General features: G+C 46.9%; 1 protein-coding gene across 6 annotated transcripts in view; it reads left to right on the top strand.

Annotated features, from left to right (window-relative positions):
- LOC130128042 (receptor-type tyrosine-protein phosphatase epsilon-like) overlaps positions 1–21,153 on the top strand; it is a 56,790-nt gene extending 35,637 nt beyond the window's left edge. For 2 of the 6 annotated variants that reach the window (XM_056297751.1, XM_056297752.1), the window contains exons 3-22: positions 4,397–4,468; positions 5,607–5,703; positions 6,187–6,260; positions 7,325–7,369; positions 8,304–8,440; positions 9,461–9,551; positions 9,948–10,024; positions 10,202–10,238; positions 10,343–10,440; positions 11,523–11,642; positions 12,037–12,200; positions 13,452–13,587; positions 14,074–14,223; positions 15,372–15,465; positions 15,823–15,899; positions 16,020–16,154; positions 17,110–17,235; positions 17,699–17,850; positions 18,298–18,433; positions 19,222–21,153. In XM_056297751.1, coding sequence (XP_056153726.1) covers positions 4,402–4,468; positions 5,607–5,703; positions 6,187–6,260; positions 7,325–7,369; positions 8,304–8,440; positions 9,461–9,551; positions 9,948–10,024; positions 10,202–10,238; positions 10,343–10,440; positions 11,523–11,642; positions 12,037–12,200; positions 13,452–13,587; positions 14,074–14,223; positions 15,372–15,465; positions 15,823–15,899; positions 16,020–16,154; positions 17,110–17,235; positions 17,699–17,850; positions 18,298–18,433; positions 19,222–19,296 — 2,088 coding nt within the window. In that variant the 5' untranslated portion in view covers positions 4,397–4,401 and the 3' untranslated portion in view covers positions 19,297–21,153. Of the gene's footprint in view, positions 1–4,396; positions 4,469–5,606; positions 5,704–5,866; positions 6,023–6,186; positions 6,261–7,324; positions 7,370–8,303; positions 8,441–9,460; positions 9,552–9,947; positions 10,025–10,201; positions 10,239–10,342; positions 10,441–11,522; positions 11,643–12,036; positions 12,201–13,451; positions 13,588–14,073; positions 14,224–15,371; positions 15,466–15,822; positions 15,900–16,019; positions 16,155–17,109; positions 17,236–17,698; positions 17,851–18,297; positions 18,434–19,221 lie in introns of those variants that run through there. The other 4 variants (XM_056297753.1, XM_056297754.1, XM_056297755.1 and 1 more) reach the window with 4 other exon arrangements.
- The last annotated feature ends 5,208 nt before the right edge of the window (positions 21,154–26,361 follow it).

Here is a 26,361-nt window from a genome sequence, read left to right as displayed (position 1 = left end):
TAAGAGACCCCGTGGCCCTGGAGGGGAAAGAGTCTGGCCGCTGTGCCACCGTGGATGGAGAGACAAGTGGTTCTTTGCTAGCAGGACTCCGTGTACCTTCCGCTTATTCACCCTGCCCACCCCCACTCCCAAACCTACCCTCAACCCCCGTCCACATGCCCCCCCCCCTTGTGATTTCCGTATTAGCAGCTGATTTATTCAAAGAGACAGAGAGACACTGCCCCGAAAAGCCACATTTAACAGAACTGACAGGGCTCTCTCTGGGGGAAGATAACCACGCCAGGGAGCGCCCAACGCTTGTCAAAGGCAAAGGCGGCCTGTTGTGCAGGCCCGATTGTACTATCCTATCATCTAATGCTAACAAGCTTGTCCGCTCTGATGGCGGCGCTTCACGAGCTAATTATTGAGTCCGACATGATACAGCGGTGGTGAAGAGCAGGGATATCATTAAAGGACTGCGGTGGCTTTAGTTTTTGGGGTTTTTTTTAAGCCCCAGTGAAACAGAGAGCGAGACAGAAAGGAAGCCACAGGAGCACCACCGAGAGGACCGGTTCATCTTCTGTAGAAGAAAAAAAAAAAGAAGCCCCATCGGACAAAACCATCCCTCATCTGTAAGAGATACAGCGTTGACAGTTAGTCCAAACATCCACACTGGCCTTGTGATGCTTGGAGCGAGGGTAAAAGAGGCAATCTGCGGTTTGGTAATTACTTCGTAGCAGCCTGCTCCCATCTTCTCTGGCCTTTGTGATGTTTCATGTTAGAGCCCGGTGTTGTCGTTGTGCGTGCCCGTGTGTTTTGTTTGCGTGCCTGTGCCTGTGCCGCGGTGGCGTTGTGTTCGGTGAGGTAAGCATGTATTCAGAGGCGTCGGGTTGTAATCACCGGGGTACAGGCCGCTGACTCATACGCGCCAGATGTGGAGTAAGGGTCTAAGCGTTTACTATGAGCGTGCACCGCCGGCTAAACGAATCATGCCCTCCTCCGCGACAGATATTCTGCAACTATTTTAGCATCCCTGCCTCTCGTTGTCATGGTGACCTCGGTTTTGTTTTGTGGCTGGGCTTGATAAAGCGCCGGTGGTTTTTGGCTCGGTTTCAGTTAGGCCCCTAGTTCCCGTTCCTCGCCTCCGACGAAACAATAAAACAGTTCGTCTCCAGCCGCCACCTAGCACTTGTCAATTCAGCCGAGTTTTTCCCGCACTGTGTCTCTTTTGTCAGATCGGGTTAGCGTTTACAATGACCCAGCAGCAGACAGGAGTTCATTCGCCGGCTGGGTAACTCGGGACCCACATACCACCCCGCTGACTGGCTGGTCGGCTAGCCGGGACAATACCCTTCCCCAAGGCTATAGGCGCAAATGTCTCCCGTATGGAAATAAAGACGCCGTGCGACTTGCCCCTGCGCTGACTTCTCCCATGACCCAATTTTCATTAAAGCTGATGCTAGGTGACTAGCCGCGGAATGCTGAACGGAGAGAGGACAATAGACAAGATGAGTAAACTCATCCTAATAACGGTGTGACTCGTGCTAAAAGAGGACTAATAGCGGCAGACTTGTTTAAAGTCAATGGTCGAGGCTGGTTTGTGCCGGGGGAGTGAGTTAGGAGATAAAGGGAGGGAAGAAAAGGAGAACGATTGTACGTCCCGAGGGCTGTAAAACGAGAGTATTTATAGTTAGGAGAGGGCTATGCCCCACGGAGGAAGAGAGGGAGGACAGGAAGGTTTGTTGCTCTGTGCGGACGATCTCCGCCGAGACACTAAAGTGGTTGGCGGGGTTAGGAGCGCAAAGACGAGATGGAGGAATACGAGGGAGGAGGGAGTCTGTGATTCCCCTTGACCAAAACAGCCGGTCAGGCAGGGGAGGAGAGCCTTAGCATGTGGCTTTGACAGGGTGACATCTCCCATGGATGAGGGAGTGAGAGAGAGAGACAGAGAAAGGGAGGGAGAGAGGGAGGGAGGGAGAGAGAGGGAGGGGGACTGTGGGACCTTTTATGCTGAGCATTAAAGCTCAGCCACCAGACCCTCAGGGCTAGCTGAGAGTGCCGTGTTGGTTCATCACGCCGAGACTCACGCACAAACAAATACAGAGACAGCCCACATAAAGGGCCGCATCTCGTGGAGCGGAAGATCCCAATCACTGCCATGGCTGTTTTTCCACATTACAGAAACCACAAGTCTTTTTTGCACAGACTCACACCCTGAAGGACTCGCACACATTGTATACTAACTGAGTCCGATGATCTCTCTTCAAAGTCCCGCCTCCCAGGCAACCGGCCCCGGCCACTGACGCCGGCGCAGAGTTTGGAGATGAGTGAGCCTTGAGGAGGAGGGATGTAAAAAGGAGACAGACGGGGAGAAAGAAGAAGGAGCAATCCTCCTCTCTTCTCCTCTCTCTTCTCTCATTAGAATCCACTCATCGGTCTTCCCAGCAGAAAGGGACGGTTGGTGGTGGTGCTGGGGGGGGGGCACTCGACACACTAGGGTTTATTAATCGCTCTGGGAAATATTATTGACCCAGACCTTCTGCTTCCCCCTCTCTCCCCCCTCCTCCTCCTTCTCTTCCTCCCGCGGTCGCGGCCTATCCGCTCCGCTGCCTCCTCATTCCTCCAGAGTGCTGCTGGACACACCACAGGACGCTGCGGCACAGTATGGCAGTTTCAACACACAGTGTCTCCATTGACGTCGCGCCGGGCCCCGGATGCTCTTATCGTCGCAGCTGCGGGCGCGCACGCTCACACGCACCTGCAGCCTTGTGAAGACAGAGTGCCCAGTCTGCTCCGCCTCGGCACGGCGGCGCATGGCAACGGTGCGCGCGGGGGCCCTTGGCACTTTAAACGATCCGATGCTCGCCGACCCACTCGCGCCTCATTCATTTTGAAATATCACCTGACTTATTTGGGGGGCGGGGGGGAGTCGGCCCTGCCCTAAATCAATGTCGAGCACCCTCCAAATGGCTCAGACGCTGGGAATCAATTGGAGATCCTCCTCTCACTCCTCCGCGTTTTAAACCAGGGAAAATGAGGAAGTGATTGGAGTCATCCAGCTGAGACTCCTGGCGGATGTCTGAACACGTAGGGGTTCAAAACAGACCTGCCGGTTATGGCGCTAGAGGCGTGCGCGCGTGTGTGCGCGCGCGTGCGTATGTTTTGGGTTTTTTTTTCTGTGTCTTTGTACTTTGTGTTAAAGTACGTGTGTGCATAAAAGCGTGAGTGTCTTGGGGTGGTGTTGATATTATCAATGGGGCCGGGGGGGGGTGAGCGTTCCCCCCCTTCTCCAGTTGTATGGCTTAGGGCTGCCTGGCTGCAGACTGCGCTGCCTGTGATCTGACCTATTCATGCAGCCTCAGCTCATTCACTCGTTCTCGGATCGGTGTCATCTGGTGATTACCGCCCATATCTGGGTTTCCCGTGCGTGTGTGCGGCTGCGGGATGTGTGCGTGCGCGCGCGCGTGCGGTTTAGCGCCATTAAGACACTAAGCGTGCTATATGTTTTAATATCATACTATGTGCTTAAGCGAGCGGCTGGGGGAACTGCTGTAATCAGCTTTGAGCGGCTTTTTCTCGCGTTCTCATTTCTCAGTCAGATAATACACTGATTAAAAACACGCAAGCGCACGCTCCCTAAGCATCGTAGGAGACATACTGCAAACGGGAGTTGTACCGCCTAGAGAAGGACCAGGGCTCTATATAATAATGTGTGCAGCTGTAGACGCAGGCATAATTAGCAGGAAATTGCACGGCTTTTGCCTATTTTTGTTGCATTTTTTTTAAAAAGGGGAAACAAGACATGAGCAGCGTTTCAGCCAGGGCCCTGGTCGGTGTCATCTTCTTGTGTAAAAGCTTCTGCTTGGCTCTTAAGGTCATTCCGGCCCAACTCATTAGGCACAAATGTATTCAGTTGTGATACTGAGAGGTTGACGTTAGTAATCCCGCGAGAAATGTTTTTTTTTCTTCTTTTTTTCCATTATTACACATTACAAATGATATGAATACTTGGGGATTTTTAAATATTAAAAAAAATCATACACAAAAATTATATCTTCTGAAATTGCGTTTTTCCTGAATGTGTTAGGATGGCGAATGTGCAAGAGAGCCGGTTTTCCAGCGTTAGCGTATAGCGATACCGTGTGGAATTTCTGGGCATTGCAGCGTGAACTCTTCCTCAGGGTTAATGACGGATGAGAATGTGTTGTGTTGCGTTGTAGCTCCATGAATGGAGCTAGGGATAGGCACATTCCTAAATGCAATCCTCATGAATGGGGAAATATGTTTCAGATCCACCAACAGCCTTTGTGCAGCTTGAATTGTGAAATTATCCAATTCCCGTGTTCTCGTGAATCTTCACTTTGTCAACATGTCTGGCAGTAAATTTAATATCCGCCTCCATTCTGTTTTTCTGCAGTCACAATGGTCTTGTTTTTGGTGGCAACGACGATAACATCCAATCACTCAACCAATGGGAATCATTCAAGAGGTAAGAACAATATAAATGGTAATTCACCTCAGCATGTGAGAGTGAACAACACGAAACAATTTGCAGTAGCAACAGCATTCTGTCACCACCCCCCCCTGCTGTAAACAGTTTTCCCAAGATATGATTATTGTATATGTCCTGCAGCGCATGCATATGCTTGATAATAGCCCTGTCTACAGCCTTGTTATTACTGGATGATGGTAAACCTACGCTAGTCTGGACAGTAATTTATAGCTTATTGTATCTCTTCATAAACACAGTTTACAGCTGGCTGTGAGAGACCGTTGGCCCCGTCTTCCTTCCTAGAGTCTAGAACCTCTCATTTACCCTTCGACTTGTTGTCAGGTCTAAATGAGCTTGGTCCCTGATTCTTATCTCTGTAGACAAAATACTGCTGAAGCCAGTTATTAAATCAGACCTGTGGACAGGGCTGAACAGAGAATGCTAATGCCGGGCCAACTGCGATTCATAGTCATACTCACACACACACACACACACACACACACACACACACACACACACACACCCACACACAGACACACACACACACCAAAGTTCCCATATGTCCTGGAAAATGTGGAAATTTATAGACTAGTTTTCGAGTCATGGAAAACATCTGGAAAATGATAAAAATGATCAAATATCTTTGAGATGTTATTCAGGTCATAGAAAATTGGGAAGATAGCAATAGGGATAGTGTACTTTCAGTATAATTTCTAACTGAGAGCGCACATTTTCATCTATATTTTAGGCTGCTGAGATTGCACATCAGTACTTGAAGGAAGTTTGGGGCTTTGTTTGGTGACCGGCTTAAAAGTGACACAGTCAGTTAAGAGACTGTCGAGGCTTCAACTGATAGTCGATACTGAACAATATGACCTTCTGCGTGCAACATCTGTTATTTATATCCAAGCAAAAAAAGTCATGGAAAATGTTCTCAAAGTCTTGGAAAGTGATTTCCTAAAGTGAGTGGGAACCTTATACACACACACACACACACACACACACACACACACTCAAACAAACAGAAAATCTCCTTCTCAGCCTTGCCCCCTGGTCTGCCATGTAAGGCCTCTTCCTGCTCCCTTTGTTGACTGCGCTCCCTGACCCTTGGCTCTTGCCTCTCCTTCCTCCTCAGAAGACGCGAGGTCCCCCAGCCCCCACGTCCTCCCCACCGTGCTGGTGCTGTCCTTGCTGCTGCTCATCGTCGTGCTACTGGTGTGGTACTTCCTCAGGTAAAAACGCCGGAGAGGGACCCGCCCTCAACACCTCACCCCTGCACCCTCACTGGCTGGCCCTGAGCCAGGCCGGGGGCAGAGCTCTGAGGGACGGCACGCTTCCTCCTTAGTCACTGAGGCGGAGCCCATTCAGGAAATGTTGTTAGTTAACTCCCCTCACGCTGCTCGAACTGAACGCATAGACAGCCTCGGGCTGGACAGAGAGAGGCAGACAGACAAGAGTGGAGGGAGAGAGGACACGTTTGTTGGGACTTAGTGTGTGCTGTGTCCTACAACTTCAGCTAATGAGAAAGGGTAGCTTCTCAAGCTTTAGATGGTAAGGGGGATTTTTGTTTTGTTTTTGTTTTTTCCTGTTCGTGGATGGATAAGATGTTGTATCTGGGTTTGTTAGACTTGCTCTTTCACTCTTATTTCATTTATTTGTTTGTTTGTTTGCAATTCAGTTATTTTGATCTTTCGTTATTTTCTCTCCCCCGGCAGGTTAAAAAACCAGAGAAAAGCAGTTGTCACAACAGTTGACAAGAAGATACCAAATGGCATCCTGGAGGAGCAAGGTAAGATCATCTCATGGTTTGCTACGGATGAGAACGAGACGGGCCAAACGGGGAGAGATAAAGAGTATACAGAAAGGTGGTGGAGGAGAATGCGGGGGTGGTGGTGGGGGGGGGGTGGCAGACATTTTAAGATTACTCAGAAGGAGGTTAAATGTCTCCCCCGGGTTTTTTATTCTGTGTAAGTTGTCCCACAGTTGTCATGCGGTTGTGACTAACTTCCTGTGTTTTCTGCCGTCAAGAAGATAAACGACACCTTTCTTCAACCAGCGCCGCTTTAGAGGTAACGGCCCTTCTGTCAAAAGTGCACACGTTGAAACGGAAGCGTAGACTGCCTGTACGGTACAGCCGTGTGGACGAGTTTCCCGGCGGCGTCGTTTTATTCACCTCCCAAGAAGTGACATGTCTGCAGCGTGTCACCGTTACTAGACGCTGCAGGAAGCACACGCACAGCTCGAGGGCCTAACGAGGGTTCCCTGAGGACGCGTTTTGTCATCCGCCAAAACAATACAAAACGCTAAGCAGGTTCCTCCCGCAGGTCAGACCCTTACCGTCCACGAGCACGGGGCCCACCCACGCTAGCTGAGACCCGCACGCTGGCGAGACTCGCAGGAGAAGTGCATTCACACGGTCGTTGTATTTTTAGGTATCTTAACAGTGCTGCATCAGCTGAACTGCGTGGCGGCACCGCGCAAACCTAACTTTCAGTTTGCTCCCTGCAGGAAGAAGGGGCTTTTTTTTTTTTCAATATCAAAATAGATTCGAAAATCTTTCTCCTCAGAGTTTTGTTTCCTCTTCAGTTTGTGCAGCAGCTCACGAGTGCTTGACCATTTCTCAATCAAGTCTCTCTTTAACGGCGGAGTAGAGTCTAGTTGTGTGAATATGTGAATACGTGGCCCGGTATTGTTGTATGTGTACAGTATGCTGCATGATATCTGACCAGAACGTCCACGAAGGTAATGGCCTCGCACATGGTGACCCATATCAAGTGTAATCTCTCTCACAGCAATGCATTGTTCTGCTGACTGTGTGTGTGTGTGTGTGTGTGTGTGTGTGTTGTGTTTTAGAGTTTGGCTACAGCGCTGAGCCGTTATACTCATCTTTACCACCAGGTCAGGTACATAGGGTGGAGGCGTCAGGACGCTCTTGTTACTAACACACTGAGTGCTGCTCTTCAACCTCTCTCTCAAATTGCGACTTTAACAAAACTCACCGTGGGCGCTTACCCAAGTTGTCCGCTCAAAAATCTGCCTGTAGGGTGTACCGAGTGGGGCCTTTCAGGTTCGCGTGTGCACTCTTAACCTGTGATGTTTTGTGGTGATCAGTGTTTTTTTTATAATCGTCATTTTGATCTTTGTCGTAGCGAAAACCCAATCCCATTTTAACTTCTTTATACTAGCGTAAAGACATTGATTTCTTCTTCTTTGGTACACTGATTTTCTAAGGGGTGGCACGGTGGCGCCGTGGTTAGCACGGTCGCCTCACAGCAAGAAGGTCCTGGGTTCGAGCCCCGGGGTCGTCCAACCTTGGGGGTCATCCCGGGTCGTCCTCTGTGAGGAGTTTGCATGTTCTCCCCGTGTCTGCATGGGTTTCCTCCGGGTGCTCCGGTTTCCTCCCACAGTCCAAAGACATGTAGGTCAGGTGAATCGACCGTACTAAATTGTCCCTAGGTGTGAATGTGTGTGTGTGTGTGTGTGTGTGTGTGTGTGTGTGTGTGTGTGTGTGTGTATGGGCCCTGTGATGGACTGGCGGCCTGTCCAGGGTGTCTCCCCGCCTGCCGCCCAATGACTGCTGGGATATGCTCCAGAATCCCCGCGACCCTGAGAGCAGGATAAGCAGTTTGGATGATGGATGGATGGATGGATGGATGGATGGATGGATGGATGGATGGATGATTTTCTAAGTTAAATCGATAGTGACAGCACAGTGACACTTTCACAACTGGCCAAATTTCACCAAAATCTGAATCCCAAGTTGTCGCGTTCAACTTTTATTAACCTGTCAGGGTGATGGACCTACTGACTGGTTTCTCCGGTGTGTCTACAGAGCAGCAGACGGTGGTCCTCCTGCCCAGATCCCCCTCAGCCTCCAAGACCTACTTCCCCATCCCAGTAGAGCACCTGGAGGAGGAGTACCGGCTGCGCTCAGCCGACGATGGCAAGCTGTTCAGGGAGGAGTACAACGTAAGTGTCCCCATTCACCACCCGTTAGGGCGTAGAGGCCAGCGGCATCTGTGTCCAATGATAACGGTCCCGCTAGTGTTTAGTATCAAACGACCGAGTTGATGTAGACTCATGTGGGATGCTATACCGTGCGACAGCCGGGGCATGCAAAGTGTTTGAACTTAGAAACGCCAGTGGATTCTTACCATGACTCATGCACCCTGTGTCGTGGTATTTGAGGAAACTATGAGTTATTTATGCGTCATGCAGTCCATCACACACATATTTAAATTTTTTTTAAAAAAAACTATTGTCTATTTGTAGTGCTTCGTGGTCCAACACTGTCCTATTAAAGCCCCAAGTTTATGACTCAGAGTCTATGTCACTTTTAACTTTGCTATTTTTTTCAGAGGGGTTTTCACATTAGAGAGGGGAAGTTGAATTGATCTACTTTAAACGGAGGTCTATTTATTGTAGCCAGCAGAGGAAGTGTCTTTTGTGAGGCTAATAAAGGCATGGTACACAATACTATACTGAATCGCAGACGGGTAACCTGGTGCCTTTTCATCACCCTTATGGGTTTGTGAGAACAAGTCGAAATTAAAACATGTCATAGGGTGCGTCCGGGTAGCGTGGCGGTCTGTTCCATTGCCTACCAACATGGGGCTCGCCGGTTTGAATCCCCGTGTTCAAACCGGCTGTGTCTGCGGGTAGCAAGCCGAATGTGGCTATGTGTCCTGGTCGCTGCACTAGCGCCTCCTCTGGTCGGTCGGGGCACCTGTTCGGGGGGGGGGGGCTGGGGAGAATAGTGTGATCGTCCCATGCGCTACGTCCCCCTGGTGAAACTGGTAGTCTGCAGCCTTCCCCAAATTGGCAGAGGGGGTGGAGCAGTGAACGAGATTGCTCGGAAGAGTGGGGTAATTGGTTAAGTACAACTGGAAGAAAAAGGAGGGGGCGGATCCAAAAAAAAAAGCATGTCATTGGACGGTTAGTAAATGGTTCCATTTTTGTCATTTCTGTGTTTTTTTGTTCTCATTGTAGTCCTTGCCTGGGGGTTTCGCCCACGGGTCGTATGAGGAGGCCAATAAGGAGGACAACAAGGAGAAGAACAGATATCCAAACATCCTCCCATGTGAGTCTTTCTGTGGCGATCTGCAGTTAGCATGACCATCCCAGCATGCAACAGGGCACAGGTTCTCTCTCTCTGGGCACTATGACCCCCTGCTTATATATTCATAAGAGATCAGTTTCCTGTGTGTGTGCTTCTGCTGGGTCGTGTGTCTTTGTACCCACTGCTGAGGAATAAAAAAAAAAAATTCTCAATAACTGTATTAATTCATAATGAAACCACACCCCCCCCCACACACACACACTCGCCTCCTGACTTTGCGTTGTTTCAGTTCCCTTTATTCTTCCTTTTTTTTTATTCTCGGTTGATTTTTTTCCACCATTCGTGTTTAGAAAAACAACCAATCTGCTGAAATGTTGATGCTATTTCTTAAAAAAAAAATCATCTCTCTACCAACAGATGACCACTCCAGGGTGGTGTTGACTCAGCTGGATGGAAATCCCTGTTCCGACTACGTCAATGCCTCTTACATTGATGTGAGCTTCTGTTTTTGTAGTTATCATCAAAAAATTGTTTTGGAAGGCCGGGTGATTAATCCGCTGTACATTAATGAGATGTTTCTTTCCCCTACTCGAGAACCATATGACGTCGTATTGATCGGCATTTCTCTCCCGTGCTTTTACATCGCAATGCTTTGTTTTCCTTTACGCCAGGGATACACAGAGAAGAGCAAATTCATCGCAGCACAAGGTAAGCCGCTCTGCACGATATCCCACCACGATGCGTAATCTTTCACTAGAGATGGCCTTGAAGGGACGACGGCACCCAAATATTGGTTTGTTTTTGTGTCGCAGGCCCAAAAGAAGATACTGTGGCGGACTTCTGGAGGATGATATGGGAGCAGAAGGTCGCTACCGTCGTCATGCTGACAAACCTGAGAGAAAGGAAAGAAGTGAGTCAGTTCATCTTTGTTCATTTCTCAAATCCGCCTCAGCTTCTTTCCACAGAACAGGTTTTTGCACCACGGCGTTTACAGTAAATGATTCTCGCCGCACCGATGATGGCTCCTTAAGACAGAGGTCACCCGTCCAGGTAGTGTGGTGGTCTATTCCGTTGCCCACCAACACGGGGATTGCCGATTCAAATCCCCGTGTTACCTCTGGCTTGGTCGGGCGTCCCTACAGACACAATTGGCAGTGTCTGTGGGTGGGAAGCTGGATGTGGGTATGTGTCCTGGTCACGGCACTAGCGCCTCCCCTGGTCAGTCGGAGCGCCTGTTCAAGGGAGATGGGGAACCGGGGGTAATAGCATGATCCTCCCACGCGCTACGTCCCCCTGGTGAAACTCCTCATTGTCAGGTGAAAAGAAGCGGCCGGCGACTTCACATGTATCGGAGGAGACATGCAGCCCTCCCCGGATTGGCAGTGGAGCAGTGACCGGGACAGCTCGGAAGAGTGGGATAATTGGCCAAGTACAATCGACAATTGGGTAGAAAAAAAAAGGGGGGGGGGACGGTGGTCACCCGTTTTCTGAAGCCTGATGTCTTCTTTAACCGTTCACTTAATGGAGAGAGAGAAGGAGGAGAGTGGAAGGGATTAAAAATCAATAAGGACAAAATAGAGGAGGAGATTAAAATCAGCGTCGGCACAAGTTGAAATCGATGACTACATAATGGGTACCAATGCCTGAGCCAGTATCACGTTATAGCCAGCGACAGTCTCATTGAATGGTTTCATCCCTCTCACTCACGCTAATGTGGACTGACTGGCTGGAAAGCTGAAGCCCGTCATTTGGTGCGGTGTAATTTCAGGATCCTCATCTGAATTTAACTCACGAGTTGTAGCCATTTTACCTCTTGAGAGGAAATTGCTCAAGTAGATTGCGGATTTTCTCTTCTTCTGCTCAAGGCTTCTTTCAGAGGACGCTGAATAAACCGCATGTTACTTCTGCTCTGTGAAAATATTCAGTTGTTGGTATATCGGTGATATTAACATGGGTCTTTGCGGTCACCGTATGGCGTCTTTCTCTCCACAGGATAAGTGTCACCAGTACTGGCCAGACCAGGGCTGTTGGACCTATGGGAATGTCCGAGTGGCGGTCGAAGACTTTACTGTCCTGGTGGACTACACCATACGCAAGTTCTGTGTACAATACGTGAGTCTCTTAAGATCTCCAGATTTGAGGTCTACTAGCTGAAGTAGAGCCAGTTAGAAATGGTGTATGACAAACATTCATATTGGGTAGACTGAAATGTTATGTTGTCTCATAATTTTGTGTGTGTGCTTGCAAAAGCCTGGTAACAACACAAAGCCATATTAGCGTCTGGTTAATGATAGCTGTGTGAAATATGTGACTTATACTCGGTCCAATGTACTGGCAAACTGTTGCAGTTGTTCTGCTCGTGGTGACACTGCTCATCTGAATGTGCCCGTCTGTGTCTCTGTGCTCGTGTTTGTGTGGATACTTGTGATTGTTTTGTCTTTGTGTCGGTCTATGTCTGTGCTTGTCTGTGCCTGTGGCTGTTGTGTGCGGCTGTGTCTTTCTGTAGCAGGCCAGCGACGCCTCCAAGACTCCCAGGCTGGTGACCCAGCTCCACTTCACCAGCTGGCCTGACTTCGGAGTGCCCTTCTCCCCGATCGGCATGCTCAAGTTCCTCAAGAAGGTCAAGGCGGTCAACCCTCCGTTTGCCGGGCCCATTGTGGTCCACTGCAGGTATGCAGAAAATACATCTGCCATTACTGGATCAGTAGGGAACAGTGGTGCAAATACAGTGGCAGTTCAGTACGTTATTTCTTGTTTATTTGGATCCATATACAGTTTGTTTTTTTGAAGTGGGGTTGTATGAGGTACTTATCCATAGCCAGTGCATTATCTACGGTAGATCGCGGTTGTTGCGCCCTCAGTTTGGAGAAGCAGGCAGCAGTGTAGCGGGGCTAGCAAGCAATGCACTGCTGTGGAAAGGACTAGAAACAAAATGTATTCCAAAAAAAAGGTGCACCTAAAAAAACCAGTTTAACTGTACGTTGTATTTAGAGTATTTTCACCGCTTTACCTTCCTGTGAGACAGCTGTTTTTTTGTGGGGTTTTTTTGCACTACATTTTCTCAACCGCAGAACTTCCATATTCCTGCGCAGATGTGCAGCGCGCTGTATTACGCCACCTGCCGAACAGCTGTTTGGGTCAGAAAGTGCGGTTGCGAATCAGACTGAAATCCAACATCCCTTTTCTCAAGATTTCAAAGATGGTGCGTGCTTGTGCTTTTCCGGGCTGTTCAAACACACATTTTCGTCGCTGTCATAATCACTCATTTTTATTTTCGTGCATCCTTTTGTCTCTTCCATAACCCGGGGAAATGCTGACCCAAATAGCTGGTCTGCGGGCGGCGTGATATCGGTGCGCGGCACAGCTGCGCTTATTGGTGGGGACACGGAAGTTCCACGGTTGCGAAAATGTAGTGGCAAAACTAAATGGCTGTCAGACGGCAAGGTAGAGTGGTGAAAATACTTTAAATATAGTACACTTAAAATAATATTGGGTGTTTTAGGTGTGTGTGTGTGTGTGTGTGTGTATGTGTGTGTGGGGGAGGGGGGGGTTAGTGGCTGAAATACACTTTGTTTCTGGCTCCTCCCCTAGCAAAGCGTTGCTAACGCCTTGCTTGCTAGCTAGCCCTGCCGGTACTCATGCTTGCTTCTGCAAACTGCGGGCACTTCAACCGCAATCTAATACAGGTAAAACACTCACTATGGGTACGTACTGCGCACAACCCCACTTCAAAAAAATCCCAATTATCCCTTTAATTTGGCTTCAACAGCTCGCTTTGTTTCCTCGGAGTTAAACGTGTGTTCAAGTGGCGTTAGAAACATTTTTGACACTTTTGACATGGCTACGCCGTTAAGCCTGTGTGTGTCGGGTCAAAATCATTGCTTTACCCCTTTTGGTGGTGTTTGTTTCGTGTGTCTGCAGCGCCGGTGTGGGAAGGACAGGCACTTTCATCGTCATAGACGCCATGATAGACATCATGCATGCCGAGCAGAAGACTGATGTGTTTGGCTTTGTCTCGAAGATTCGGGAACAGCGCTCACAGCTCATCCAGACAGATGTGAGTTGGCCGATATCACAGGAAAGCTCTGCTCCGAGCTCTCCGTCACCTTTTTGACAGGGCAATACGTCAACACGTCACAGTTAATGTGAAACACTCTCACAATCGGTTGCTATTTGCCATATTAAAAAAAAATCCTACCTTCCTGTGGGTTTATCTGTGTGTGTATTTGTGTGTCTGTGAGGATTCCAGCGTGCATGTGTGTGTGTGTGTGTGTGTGTGTGAGAGGATTCCAGCATGTGTGTGTGTGTGTGTGTGTGTGTGTGTGTGTCTCTCTGTGAGGATTCCAGCATGTGTGTGTGTGTGTCTGTGAGGATTCCAGGATGCATTTGTTTGTGTGTGTGTGTGTGTGTGTGTGCAGGGCATGCGATCATGAATTTGGTGTGTGCACAAGTATGTGTGCTCCGGTTTTTGCATTTATACATACGTTTGTGTCATCGTGTGTGCGTGTTTAAATGTGTGCATATGTTTGTTTTCTCACTCCAGATGCAGTATTCATTCATCTACCAAGCCCTGCTGGAATACTACCTCTATGGAGACACGGAGCTGGACGTGTCATCTCTGGAGGGACACCTGCACAAACTGCACAACACCTTAGCCCCCTTCGACAGGGTGGGCCTGGAGGAGGAGTTTAAAGTACGTCCTCCCGCTTGTCAAAATATCAAGAGTGCTACACTGTAACTCAGATTGTTCAATGTAGATAGGGGACCGGAACTGATTAATATAGTTTTACTTGGGGGTCCAGGTGCCGTGGCAGTCTATTCCGTTGCCTACCAACACGGGGATCGCCGGTTCGAATCCCCGTGTTACCTCCAGCTTGGTCGGGCGTCCCTACAGACACAATTGGCCGTGTCTGCGGGTGGGAAGTCGGATGTGGATATGTGTCCTAGTCGCTGCACTAGCGCCTCTTCTGGTCAGTCGGGGCACCTGTTCAGGAGGGGGAACTGGGGGGAATAGCGTGATATTCCCATGTGCAACGTCCCCCTGGTGAAACTCCTGACTGTCAGGTGAAAAGAAGCGGCTGGCGACTCCACATGTATCGGAGGAGACATGTGGTAGTCTGCAGCCCTCCCCGGATTGGCAGAGGAGGTGGAGCAGCGACCGGGACAGCTCGGAAGAGTGGGGTAATTGTCTGGATACATTTGGGGAGAAAAGGGGGGAGGGCGGATAAAAAGGACTGGTACCCTAGTAAAATGATTACAAGGCAATTTTGTGGAAATAATTAGGTAAACGTTAACACTTTATACTTATCAAAGCATGTACTTACAGAAGAATATTAAATATTCATAGTATAATTTTGTGTTAGTCAATGGGCTGCATTCATGTAACACTTTATTCCAAAGCACTTTACAATTAATGCTTCACATATTTACCCACACACACACACTCATACACCGATAGCGGTGTCAACCATCCAAGGTAACAACCAGCTCATTGGGAGCAGTTAGGGGTTAGCTGTCTTGCTCGGGGACACCTCAACATTTTTGCAAGGAGGAGCCGAGGGTCAAACCAGCAACCCTCCAGTTACCAGACAGGCTGCTTTAGGGTCAGACCCACAGAGGCTCAGCAACGTCCTGTTGTTGTTTCCTCCCTGTTGTTTCCCCCCTGTTGTTTCCTCATCTGTGCAGTAATGCTCTTACTCAGTAGAACCAGTTGATATTAACTGTCATTTCTGATCAAGAACCTACCGGAACAGGTACCTTTGCCCCACTGACATTATTTTCTGGAAAGCGTTTGCAGATATGTGATATGTTTTTGATGATGTTTGCTCTGTCCCTGTCCAGAAACTGACCAACATGCGTATAATGAAGGAGAACATGAGAACAGGAAATCTTCCTGCCAACATGAAGAAAAACAGAGTCCTGCAGATTATCCCATGTAAGGGAAAACACATAACACATAACGGAACAGTTGCTATGCCTGTCCATGAGATTACGTCAACCAGAAATACAGCAGTCATGGCAGATTTTGAACCCCAGATTATATTGTCCGTTTCTGCATTTAGAACTGAAATCAGATGTTATCCAGCCATGTGCTGTAACGCTGAAGCGCAGCATTCATGTTCTCTCATGCTTTATTGTTATCTCAGAAATTGTGTGTGGTTGTGGGGGGGGGGTCATTCATTGCATTCTCCTAGCCATTCAAACCACTTTGTATATCTGACAGTGTGTGATAAGTTTGAGCTGCAGTGTTGTGCATGGTGCTGAGGGGTTTCCTGTTTGACCTCTGTTTCAGATGACTTCAACAGAGTTATTCTCTCCATGAGAAGAGGACAAGAGTTCACCGATTACATCAATGCATCTTTTATTGACGTATGGCCCACGCATTTTATTACTCCATTGATTATTTTCTTATATTTCTAAGAGTTAATATTGACATGCTTTGCTGGATCCAACAACTTTGTGTAAAATGTTGTGTTTTGTCGGTCTCAGGGCTACAGGCAGAAGGACTACTTCATTGCAACCCAGGGCCCTCTGCCCCACACTGTAGAGGACTTCTGGAGAATGGTGTGGGAGTGGAAGTGTCACTCCATTGTCATGCTCACTGAGCTCCAGGAGAGGGAGCAGGTGAGCTGATAATTACAAAAACAGCATTATCCCTGCAGTGTGTGTATTTATACTACAGACTACTGGGCATTTTAAGAACTACATACAGAGCAATGGCCTTAGTGCAGCAATGGATTTTGGAGCCATCTATACTTTTACCTTAATCAATCAGTCAGTCAAGTTGTATTTTATATAGCGCTTTTCCAGCTGCAATAGCCACTCAAAGCGCTTTACAATTATTTCACACACACACACACACAATCTTCTGCTTTTCTCTTTGTTCGTCATCATTTACTTCCTAGAAAACCTTACTTCCTAAAAAAGTAACCACACTGCAGATTTATAGATTTTCAGGCAAAGATATATGAAATACAACTTGACTGATTGATTGATCATCTATTGATTAGCACTGTCATCCAGAGCAACTTACAATGGATGTTTATCGCCAATGAATGATTAATGAATGAATGATCATTTATTTCGAACATGTAAATAAGCAGTACATAACATACAGATAAGCCATTGCCAATAATCTGAAGTGATCAACAAATCCACACGTCACACTCAGCGAACAAATCTCCATATGCATCAGGTTATTTATTACATGTTGGAAAAAGAGTAGGAGGACGTATACACTGATTTTTTTTTTCCTACCCCTTCTCACCTACTGTTAAGTTAATTCAGATACTGTACTTTTCAAACTCACTTCCCACTGTACTGTGTAGTTCAATTCCAATGCAAGTTGTGCCGCACAATACAAACTCAAGTATTGTAAACAGTAGGAGAAAAAAGAAGAAAAACACATCAAAAACACATGATCACATATTCATACATAATAAATGTATGAATATTGTGGTCAAATGAGGATGAGTCACACTCAGACTCTCATATGTGACTCATATGTACTCCGTGTAGGCTGACAGGTCATTGTTATTTATGTGGCCACATACTCATAGTAAATTTTTCGTGTGTGTAGGACAAATGTTTCCAGTACTGGCCCACGGAGGACTCAGTCACCTATGGAGATTACACCGTAGAGATGAAGGGGGATACTTTGTGCGACACCTTCAGTCTACGAGACTTGGTACTCACCTTTGGCCCGGTAAGCAAATGAACCTCACACTATATCGACACGGCGATGTGAGCCAGGCTGAACACATGAGATGCTGTATCACATTTACCAGCCGTGCACGGTGATACGATGGGACCTATCCCTTGTTTTGTGACTATAGAGTAGGTGTCTACACAATATCTTTATTTGCTCACTAAAGGTAAAGGTGGGTTTTGAAATTGCGATTATCGAGTGTGCCGCTCCTTGAACAAAAGTTTCTCAGATCTCGGCCCAAAACACATCTCGGGGCCTCAGTTGTAAATTCTTGCATTCCAGAGCCACAGCCCTCCACTCCCGCTTGAGGCACCCATTAGTTTTAACCTGATTCACGTTGCGCTTTTGCTACACCGACATTGAACCTGCAAGTCTGGCTTTCATAAAGACGAACTAAATCATATTTGAAACGTATTAACAATCTCTAACACGCTCACATTTTTTATTTGTCATTGCAAAGGAGAAGCAGACAAGGATGGTCAGGCACTTCCACTTCCACGGCTGGCCTGAGATCGGCATCCCCGCTGAGGGTAAAGGCATGATAGACATCATCGCCTCAGTGCAGAGACAGCAGCAGCAGTCTGGCAACCATCCCATCGTTGTACACTGCAGGTAACCTAAGCACCTTGTCATTTTATGGAAAGATTTATTAAAAGAATTAAGATTTAAGCAACATCTGCAGCCTTTGTATGGATAAACACGATGACTGATGTCGAGAACTGATGCCACCATTTTGTTTTTCTTATATGAATGATTTTGTGGGGTTGTGCAAGGCCATAAGGGCAGACTTTTCAGGTCGTTTGTCACCAGAAGCATTTTGCTGCCATCCATCCATCCATCCATTATCCAAACCACTCATCCTGCTGTCAGGGTCGCAGGGATGCTGGAGCCTATCCATTAAGTCTTGTACTCCCGTTGTTAAAGAAGGGACTCTGCATGAGTTGGCATGGGTGATGGAGGGAGGGCGACAGGGGTGGCTTTTTAGTTTGTCCACAAATCCACTTGTGTAAACAACTGCTTATGCTAATCTGCTGAGTTTTTGTGTTTGTGTGTGCGCAGTGCTGGTGCGGGGCGAACAGGTACATTCATTGCACTGAGCAATATCTTGGAGCGAGTCAAGGCGGAGGGTCTACTGGACGTATTCCAAACTGTGAAGAGTTTACGCATGCAGAGGCCTCATATGGTCCAAACTGTGGTAGGTGTCAGCCCTGCAGGAGATGGCCTACATGAGTGCCTTAAAAGCAAAGTGCCAGAAATTCATTTAGGTACATGTTTCCTGGATATGTGTCTCTCGACTGATTTCTTTGAACTGACTGGTGTGCCAGTTGATTTGGCCGTCGACATTTTTACAAACTTTATTTAAACCCAGCAGGCATCCGGGTAGCGTAGCGGTCTATTCCATTGCCTACCAACACGGGGATCGCCGGTTCAAATCCCTGTGTTACTTCCGGCTTGGTCGGGCGTCCCTGCAGCAGACACAATTGGCCATGTCTGCGGATGGGAAGCCGGATGTGGGTGTGTGTCCTGGTTGCTGCACTAGCGCCTCCTCTGGTCAGTCGGGGCGCCTGTTCGGGGGAGGGGGAACTGGGGGGAATAGTGTGACCCTCCCACGCGCTACGTCCCCCTGGCAAAACTACTCACTGTCAGGTGAAAAGAAGCGGCTGGCAACTCCACATGTATCGGAGGAGGCATGGGGTAGTCTGCAGCCCTCCCCGGATCGGCAGAGGGGGTGGAGCAGCGACCGGGACGGGTCGGAAGAGTGGGGTAATTGGCCAAGTACAACTGGGGTGAAGAAAAAAAAACTTTATTTAAATCCTGAGAAACACATCGAGGCAAAGACCCTCGTTTACAGTGGTGTAGAGACACGGCCATATTAAAAAGAAATCAACTTAACAGCAATTACATTTAAATACTCTGATTCATAATCAGGTGTGGAAATTGCCTCAACCGTTTAATTTTTTATTTCTCTTTTTATTTTCACAGGAACAGTATGACTTCTGCTACAGGGTGGTACAAGACTTTGTTGACATTTTCTCCGACTATGCCAATTTTAAATGAGATTTGCCTTAACAATTGATTTTTTTTTAAATGTTGTTTTTAATGCAAGTTTGTCTATTTTATGTTTCCTTAACCCTGACAAATGACCTTCTATTTTGCTATGCACTTGTCCTACATTAACTAAAACTCCATCCGCGCTGTATTATATTGTATGTGATCCCATGAATATTGTACATGCTAAAGTCAGATTATTAATGTTTATTTCCTGACATGTATATTGATTTTTTTTGTCATGATGTGTTGTTTAAATCTTTGGTCTCTTCATTTCAGTTTCGTTGTATGATACTGTTCTTTTAAGTTTAAACCTTTATCTGAGTGTTATTTTGGATTGAGCACACATGATATTTTTAAAAAAAGAAATATTGTAGCTATTGTAAATGTATTTATGTATTTGTCAGTGGCCCTCCATTCTTGCATTTGGAGAACACGACGGGAATGTTGAGATATTTTTATTTATGTAAAAAAAGGAAAAAAAACATTATTATTGACAACTTCTATCTGATTAGAGGTGACGGTGAACGTATTTTGTTTGTTTGTTTTTGTCTCCAGCGAGACGCTCATCACAGATGTGAGACTCTTTCCAGTGAAAATGCTATTATGGAATAAAAAGGCATCACTTCAGCCATAATGTAGAGAAAATATAGATATGCAATGGATTCAGGAATATGCTCCGCAGTTCAGCACACCATCACAAGAGTCGTGAGAGACGAACCAACCAATTCTGTACCTCAAAAAAGTGGTATGGAGCTGCACAAAACATGGCTCTTAATGTTACTGAGGTCTGACATCTTGTCTGTAGACAATGGCAAGTGTTTTGCTAAAGCAAATGCATATTAAAAAGCACATATTAAGCCTTTTGCCAAGAATTTACAATATTTAATGATTACTGGTTGCTTTACTGTATTTATACACTAGATTAGATATATATATATTGCCTAAATCGGTGCCGTGTAGACTTTTTTTAATATTTGGCGAAGGAAAAATAGCTCTCCATAGGTGGAGTTAAGTTGATATGGAGAAATTATATACAAATGCAGATGGGGGGGGGTGTGAACGTTGTTAACCTTGATTTTCAAATTCAACTTAAAAGGTGTATCCCGTAATGATGATTACCTCAGTAAACACCAGTAGTGCTTCAAAGCCAGCCATCTTTAACCCCATCCCCACCCCAATCAGCAAGGGCCAGAAGGACACGCCTCTATCCCAGACCTGATCAAATACAATGTGCCATTCCTAATTTGTTTTTTTTCTGTAGTCTGCTTGGGTTGCAGGTGGGTGTATTTTGCCATGTTGCGTGTTAACAATCGCAGGAAAGCGCTTGAATGTCGGTTTGCTTTCCTGTAATTGACGACCTACCTGGTAGCATCTCCATTTCCTCCGCCCTGCTAACCCACACCCCGTCCAGCGCTCTCTGCAGGATCAAGTAAACCAACAAACACCAGGAGTTATTTTGCAAACGCGACGTGACCGAGGTCTGCGGCTCTCCTTCGTGGACCGATGTGAGACTATTGTGTGTCACGTAGATGACTTGATGAAGCGCTAACGTTGTGAAAGTTGCCGAAGAAGAAGATGCCTGCCGGGTGATCGGACTATACGTTTTGTTTTCCTCCGCTTCTGTTAGCCGTGTGTGAGAGATGCTGAGGCGCTGCACAAGAAGAAGGTGGGATTAAGCAAACCAGCCCCGCGTCCTTCCTCCCTTGGCCTTGTCTCCGTCTTACCTGTCCTCTACAAAAGTACGGAGGACGGGTCTATTTCGGTCATATTTCTTGCCTTTTGCTTTCTATGTAAGTGGTCTATCTCTGGATTCTCAACGTCTTTTAAAAGAAATGCAAGTTGCAATATTAAATTCATTGGAAAACGCAGGATGCGCTGTTGAGCGGGTTTTCTTTATTATCTTCTATCCCATCAGCTCACTGAAAGTCACTATGCATCCTCTTGTAGTTTTGACGTGTGAGTGCTTGTGTGAATTAGGTGTTGGATTCAGAATATATGGTAAAACAGGCTGATGGCTGTTGTGAAAGCCCTTTCTTTGACCTGTGTAATTGATAGTCTGAACCAACAGGGGGCAGTGTGCATCAAGCTACATCGCCGACCAGTTTAAACGGAGCTGCTCCTGTGTGTACTTATTATTGAGCAATTAAAACTACACGGCGTTTAGGTGTTGCGTGTGTAAGGACTATTATACGTGTCTTTAGAGCAGCGGTTCTCGACCTGGTCCTCAGGAAACCCGGACACTTCTGGTTTTCTGTTCTGCCAGGTAGACCTCTACATTCACCTGTTGTTGTTGCTGCACACTCACTTCTTGAAAATGGATTAAAAAGGGGGGGGGGTAGGTGTAGAGGACAGTGATGGTGGTGTGGGATAGGGTTATCCTCACAAGTCTACCCAGAGAGTTTAGCTGGACCCCACGTATGTCGTCTCCATCACATGGGTCTCGATGGCAAACCGGAGGGAGACGATCATAATTTGGTGGTCCACAGATCCGCCTGCAGAACTGAACCGACCACCAGTTCATCTTCACGTCCTATTCAGAACTCTCTGCCGAGCTAGATAGTAGGCCTGGAGATTGAAGAATCAGGAATTAGGAACACTTTGTCATTTTATTTCATGTACTTGTGCTCATGTACACGAAATGAAACGAAATATCGTCCCCCCCCCCCAGCCCACAGCAGTGCGACACAAAGACAAAAAACACATATCCAAAAACTACAAGAACACATATATCCAAAATTAACACATATATCTAAACAAACAAAAAAATCAGTGTCCAAAAGAACGAACGCCAGCCAGGATGACTGTCGGGCCTGCTGGTCTGCATGGGCTAGCTAGCAGTTATCTTACTTCCGTGTCCTGTCAGACCACCCTCTTGTGTTTCCTCTTCGGGCGCAGCTCCAGGCAGGGCCGTGGTCCCTGGGCCCCACAGGAGTCAGCAGACCAAGCTCTCCCAGCCGATCCAGTGCCAGCTCTCCCAGCCATCAAACGAAGACACAAACTTAGACGTGGACCAAGACACTGCATGGCTGGTAATGGGTGAGGCCACCGCAAACGTGAATTCACGCCGCCATCTTCCCACACCGGAAGTGTGTGAAAAATTAAAGATATTTTTATTGTCACTGTACATAAGTGCAATGAAATTCATTCTCTGCATTTAACCCATCTATACACACACACTGGCAGCCGTGTATGCTAGGAGCAGTGGGCAGCCGTAGTGCAGCGCCCGGGGGACCACCTCCAGTTCTTCTCTCCATTGCCTTGGTCAGGGGCACAGGCAGGAGTATTAACCCTGACATGCATGTCTTTTTGATGTTGGGAGGAAACCCATGCAGACACGGGGAGAACATGCAAACTCCACACAGAAAGGACCCAAGACGGCCTTGGGTTCGAACCCAGGACCTTCTTGCTACAAGGCCACCGTGCCGCCCTGTATGTGAGTGCTGTATGTAAACGTATATCATTGTTTGTTTCTCACAGAATCAGGCCATGCAAGTAAGACTTTACAGAGAAGCTAACAGTTGTAAAGTAACCCAGTGCAACCTGTCATAGAAAGCTGAATCGGCTCATCTGGATACAACGCTTATTGCCAGAAACCCGCATCCAGTGCAAACTGGCCACCGTTGTGAAGTCGGAGGGTGTGTACAGCAGCCGTGCCGCAGATTGGTTTGTCGCCTTGATAGCTCAAATAGCATCAGATAAAATCTTGTCCACTCTTAGATCAAGCACATAATGGAAGGTCGTGAAACATGAGACTGATTCATTTGCGCTCCACCATATCTAAGAACAAACGTGCATGTGTACTAGCTGTAATCCAATATTGAGAGCCGTCCAAACTGACTAGACAACTTGTTGCCATGTGCGTCCAGACGACTCACTTCTCGGACAGACGTCGCTTGATCTTCGTCTCGACGCCTCGGCGTTTCTGACAGGGGGGGTCGCCCATGTGGGAAACGGCGCCAAAGTAAGCTCCTTTAAGATTAGGCCGCGAAACAAACGTGAATTTGTGCCAAGTTTTAAGTTTGAAATTCCGACTGTTACCAGTTGATGACAGAGAGGGACTAATTTTAAAGAGTTTTAGCCAAACAATCATGGTTCTTGTCCGACTACAGGAACTCAAATGACAAAAAGTGCCTTTGTTGACTATTTCCACTTCCCCAAAGACTTTGCACCATGGTGACCAGCGGCTGGGCCGTGGCCCAAAAAAGTCCAACACGAGTGAAGAGGTCATATGAATTATGTATTAACCCTAACCCACTCCCTTATTTTGGATGACCCCTTGGTCTTTTTTTTCCTCCGCAGGGCCCCTTTTTGTTCTTCTCATGCGGTATGGGACGACACTTGGCCGGCGGTGGTGTGATGCGGTAGCCGCACATGTGCAGCGGGGGAAACCTCGCAGGACCCGCTGCAGCAATGGAGACGGACTAACAAAGTGTTCAGTGTGAAGAGTGAAGCGATTTAACGTAAAGCATCGTCTACTTTTTTTTTCTTTTGACCTCTCCCCTCTCCCAAAACGAATCCTTTTTTCTTTTTTTAAAGACTCTCACAATCAGCCTATTGCATAACCTCTGACCTTTGAGAATTTCCCCAGGTTCGTGAATTCGATCGCCGCGAAACTCAAACACGCAGAAATGCAAAGTAACGCTGTTTTTTGCAGTGCAATTTAGTGCAAAATGACAGAGCATTTGTGTGTGTGTGTGTGTGTGTGTGTGTGTGTGTGTGTGTGTGTGTGTGTGTGTGTGTGTGTGTGTGTGTGTGTGTGTGTGTGTGTGTGTTGATCTTTGCACTTCTTGTTTTGGCCTCACAATGTGAGGAACTGACTCTCGCTACATCCTGATCTTTACCGCGAAGCGGTCATTGATAAGTGTGTGTTACTGAATACATTTGAGAGAGAAATTGAAATTGAGTGTGCTGCGAATGTGTCGCCTCGAAGAACTCTGTCTGCCCTCAATCTTCTTCCTTCTTCATCATTGACAGGAAGTTGGTTTTTTTCTTCTCTTGCCTCTCTGTGCGATATCTCTGTGACTGTCTCCCTGTGGTCTGCTGAGAATGACAGAGAGAGAGAGAGAGACAGACAGAGACAGAGACAGAGAGAGACAGAGACAGAGACAGAGAGAGAGAGAGAGAGAGAGTGGAATTTACAACAGCTCTTTATTTAACAAGAAAACAAACAAACGAGAAAACAATGAACAATGAAATCATCAAACATAGTCAGTCCTTTACATTAACATGCACAAAAAGGGCAACTTCCATCACAGAACCCCGGGTCGAGTCAAAGAGAGAATTTGAATTTTTAAAAAAAGGTCTTTGATGAACAGGAAAACAAAACGTAACATGGCACATCTTTTGACAATTTTAACAAAGTCACTCCTTTACATTAATACATCAAAATAAATGAGTTAATCTTCCATCACAGAACCCCAGGCCAATTCAAAGGGAGAGAGAGAGAGAGAGAGAGAGAGAGAGAGAGAGAGAGAGAGAGAGAGAGAGAGAGAGAGAGAGAGAGAGAGAGAGAGAGAGAGAGAGAGAGCATTGCAGCAAGATTTATATTTTCCTGCCACAAGCTGAGAGACAGTGGGTGACGGCACCTATTGCTACTGTTGTTGTTTGATATAATAATCATTGTTGCTGTTGCTGTTATTATTATAATCATTGTTGTATTGTGTTGTTGTTGTTTTACATGCTTTGGCAAAATGTACACATATGTCATGCCAATAAAGCACATTGAATTGAATTGAGAGGGGGGGGGGTAAATTTTTAAATAACTCTTTATCAAACAAGAAACATGACATCTTTTTAAGAATTTGAGCAAAAAAAAGTCACTCCTTCACATTAACCGGTCCAATTAAGACTTCATTTTCCATCACAGAACCGATTCACATATCAACTGAGAGAGAAATAGAGAGAGAGAGAGGGAGAGGAAGGGAGGGAGAGACAGACAGACAGACAGACCGGTGCAGGGCGGAAGCCGCATACTTGCATATTATGCAACAGTGCAGCGAGATTGGACTGGAGATCCTGTATATATTTGTGTGGATGTTATCAACTGCATATCTATGTGAGTCCTCACTGACTTGATAATGAATGGCTTGATGTTAAATTTACCCGCTCTCTCTCTTCCACTCTCTCTGTCTCTCGCTCTCTCTCTCCCTCACAGCCAATTTCACACTTAATAAAACACTTGCCTGCAACTGCATTGGAGACTGATTAACTGCATTCTCCATAGACCTTTTAAGGCTTACTGTAAGTCAGCGAGACAGCTTCTAGCACGGCGTCAACCGAACATAAGAGCTGCATATTGCATTGCAGATGTCATCCTGTCGCTCCCTCGTTTCATTGCAATACCATGTTGTCGTTGTTGTTGTTGTTGTTGTTTTGTTGTTGTTTTTGGACCGCTTTCTCGGCAAATCCATGTGACACTCCAGTGAATATTAGGTTTGGCTGAAAACAAAGGCAGATACAATGCACTTCTTTGTTTTGAACATTTTTTTTGTGTGGCAGTTTTACTTAAATAGATGGGACAGTGATGAGAAACAGGAGAAACTGGGTGTGGAGAGAGAGAGAGAGAGAGAGAGGGCGAAAGAAATGCAACGAAGATGCTAGCCCGGAGTTGAATGTACGAATGTAGTGGCTTAATGGTTTAGGCCTCAACCATCATGGTATTCAGGATTAAGGATTCAGGAACAATTTATTGTCATTTCATTCACATGCTTGCATACACAAAAGAAAGGAAATTGTGTTTACTTGGTATTAGTCCGCCGGCCTTCCCGAGAGCATCTGAACCCGTGACCTGACACGGAGATGTGCGTCGTCAGATACTGTTGTCCTTGCTGCGGTGAGCCCTGCGTTGCTTCAGCAGCTTCTGGGTGTGGACCCGGTCCAGGAGGAAATCCTTCCTAGGTAAAAGCGTGATGTGTTGTTTCTCAGTGAGCCCATGACCGGTGATTCAACACACCCGTTTAGCGCTTCTCCATCCCCGTCGGTGCTCCTCTCTAGACCTGGGCCTCTCCCCTCACCCCCTCACATCCTGTTCCAGGCAGGTTTCCATTCACGGTGTACGGCGGTTGTTTAGGG

The sequence above is a fragment of the Lampris incognitus genome, chromosome 17 (assembly GCF_029633865.1).
Source record: "Lampris incognitus isolate fLamInc1 chromosome 17, fLamInc1.hap2, whole genome shotgun sequence".
NCBI classification, from domain to species: Eukaryota; Metazoa; Chordata; class Actinopteri; order Lampriformes; family Lampridae; genus Lampris; species Lampris incognitus.
The sequence above is the reverse complement of the archived record's forward strand: the minus strand, read 5'-3'. Positions and strand labels throughout refer to the sequence as shown.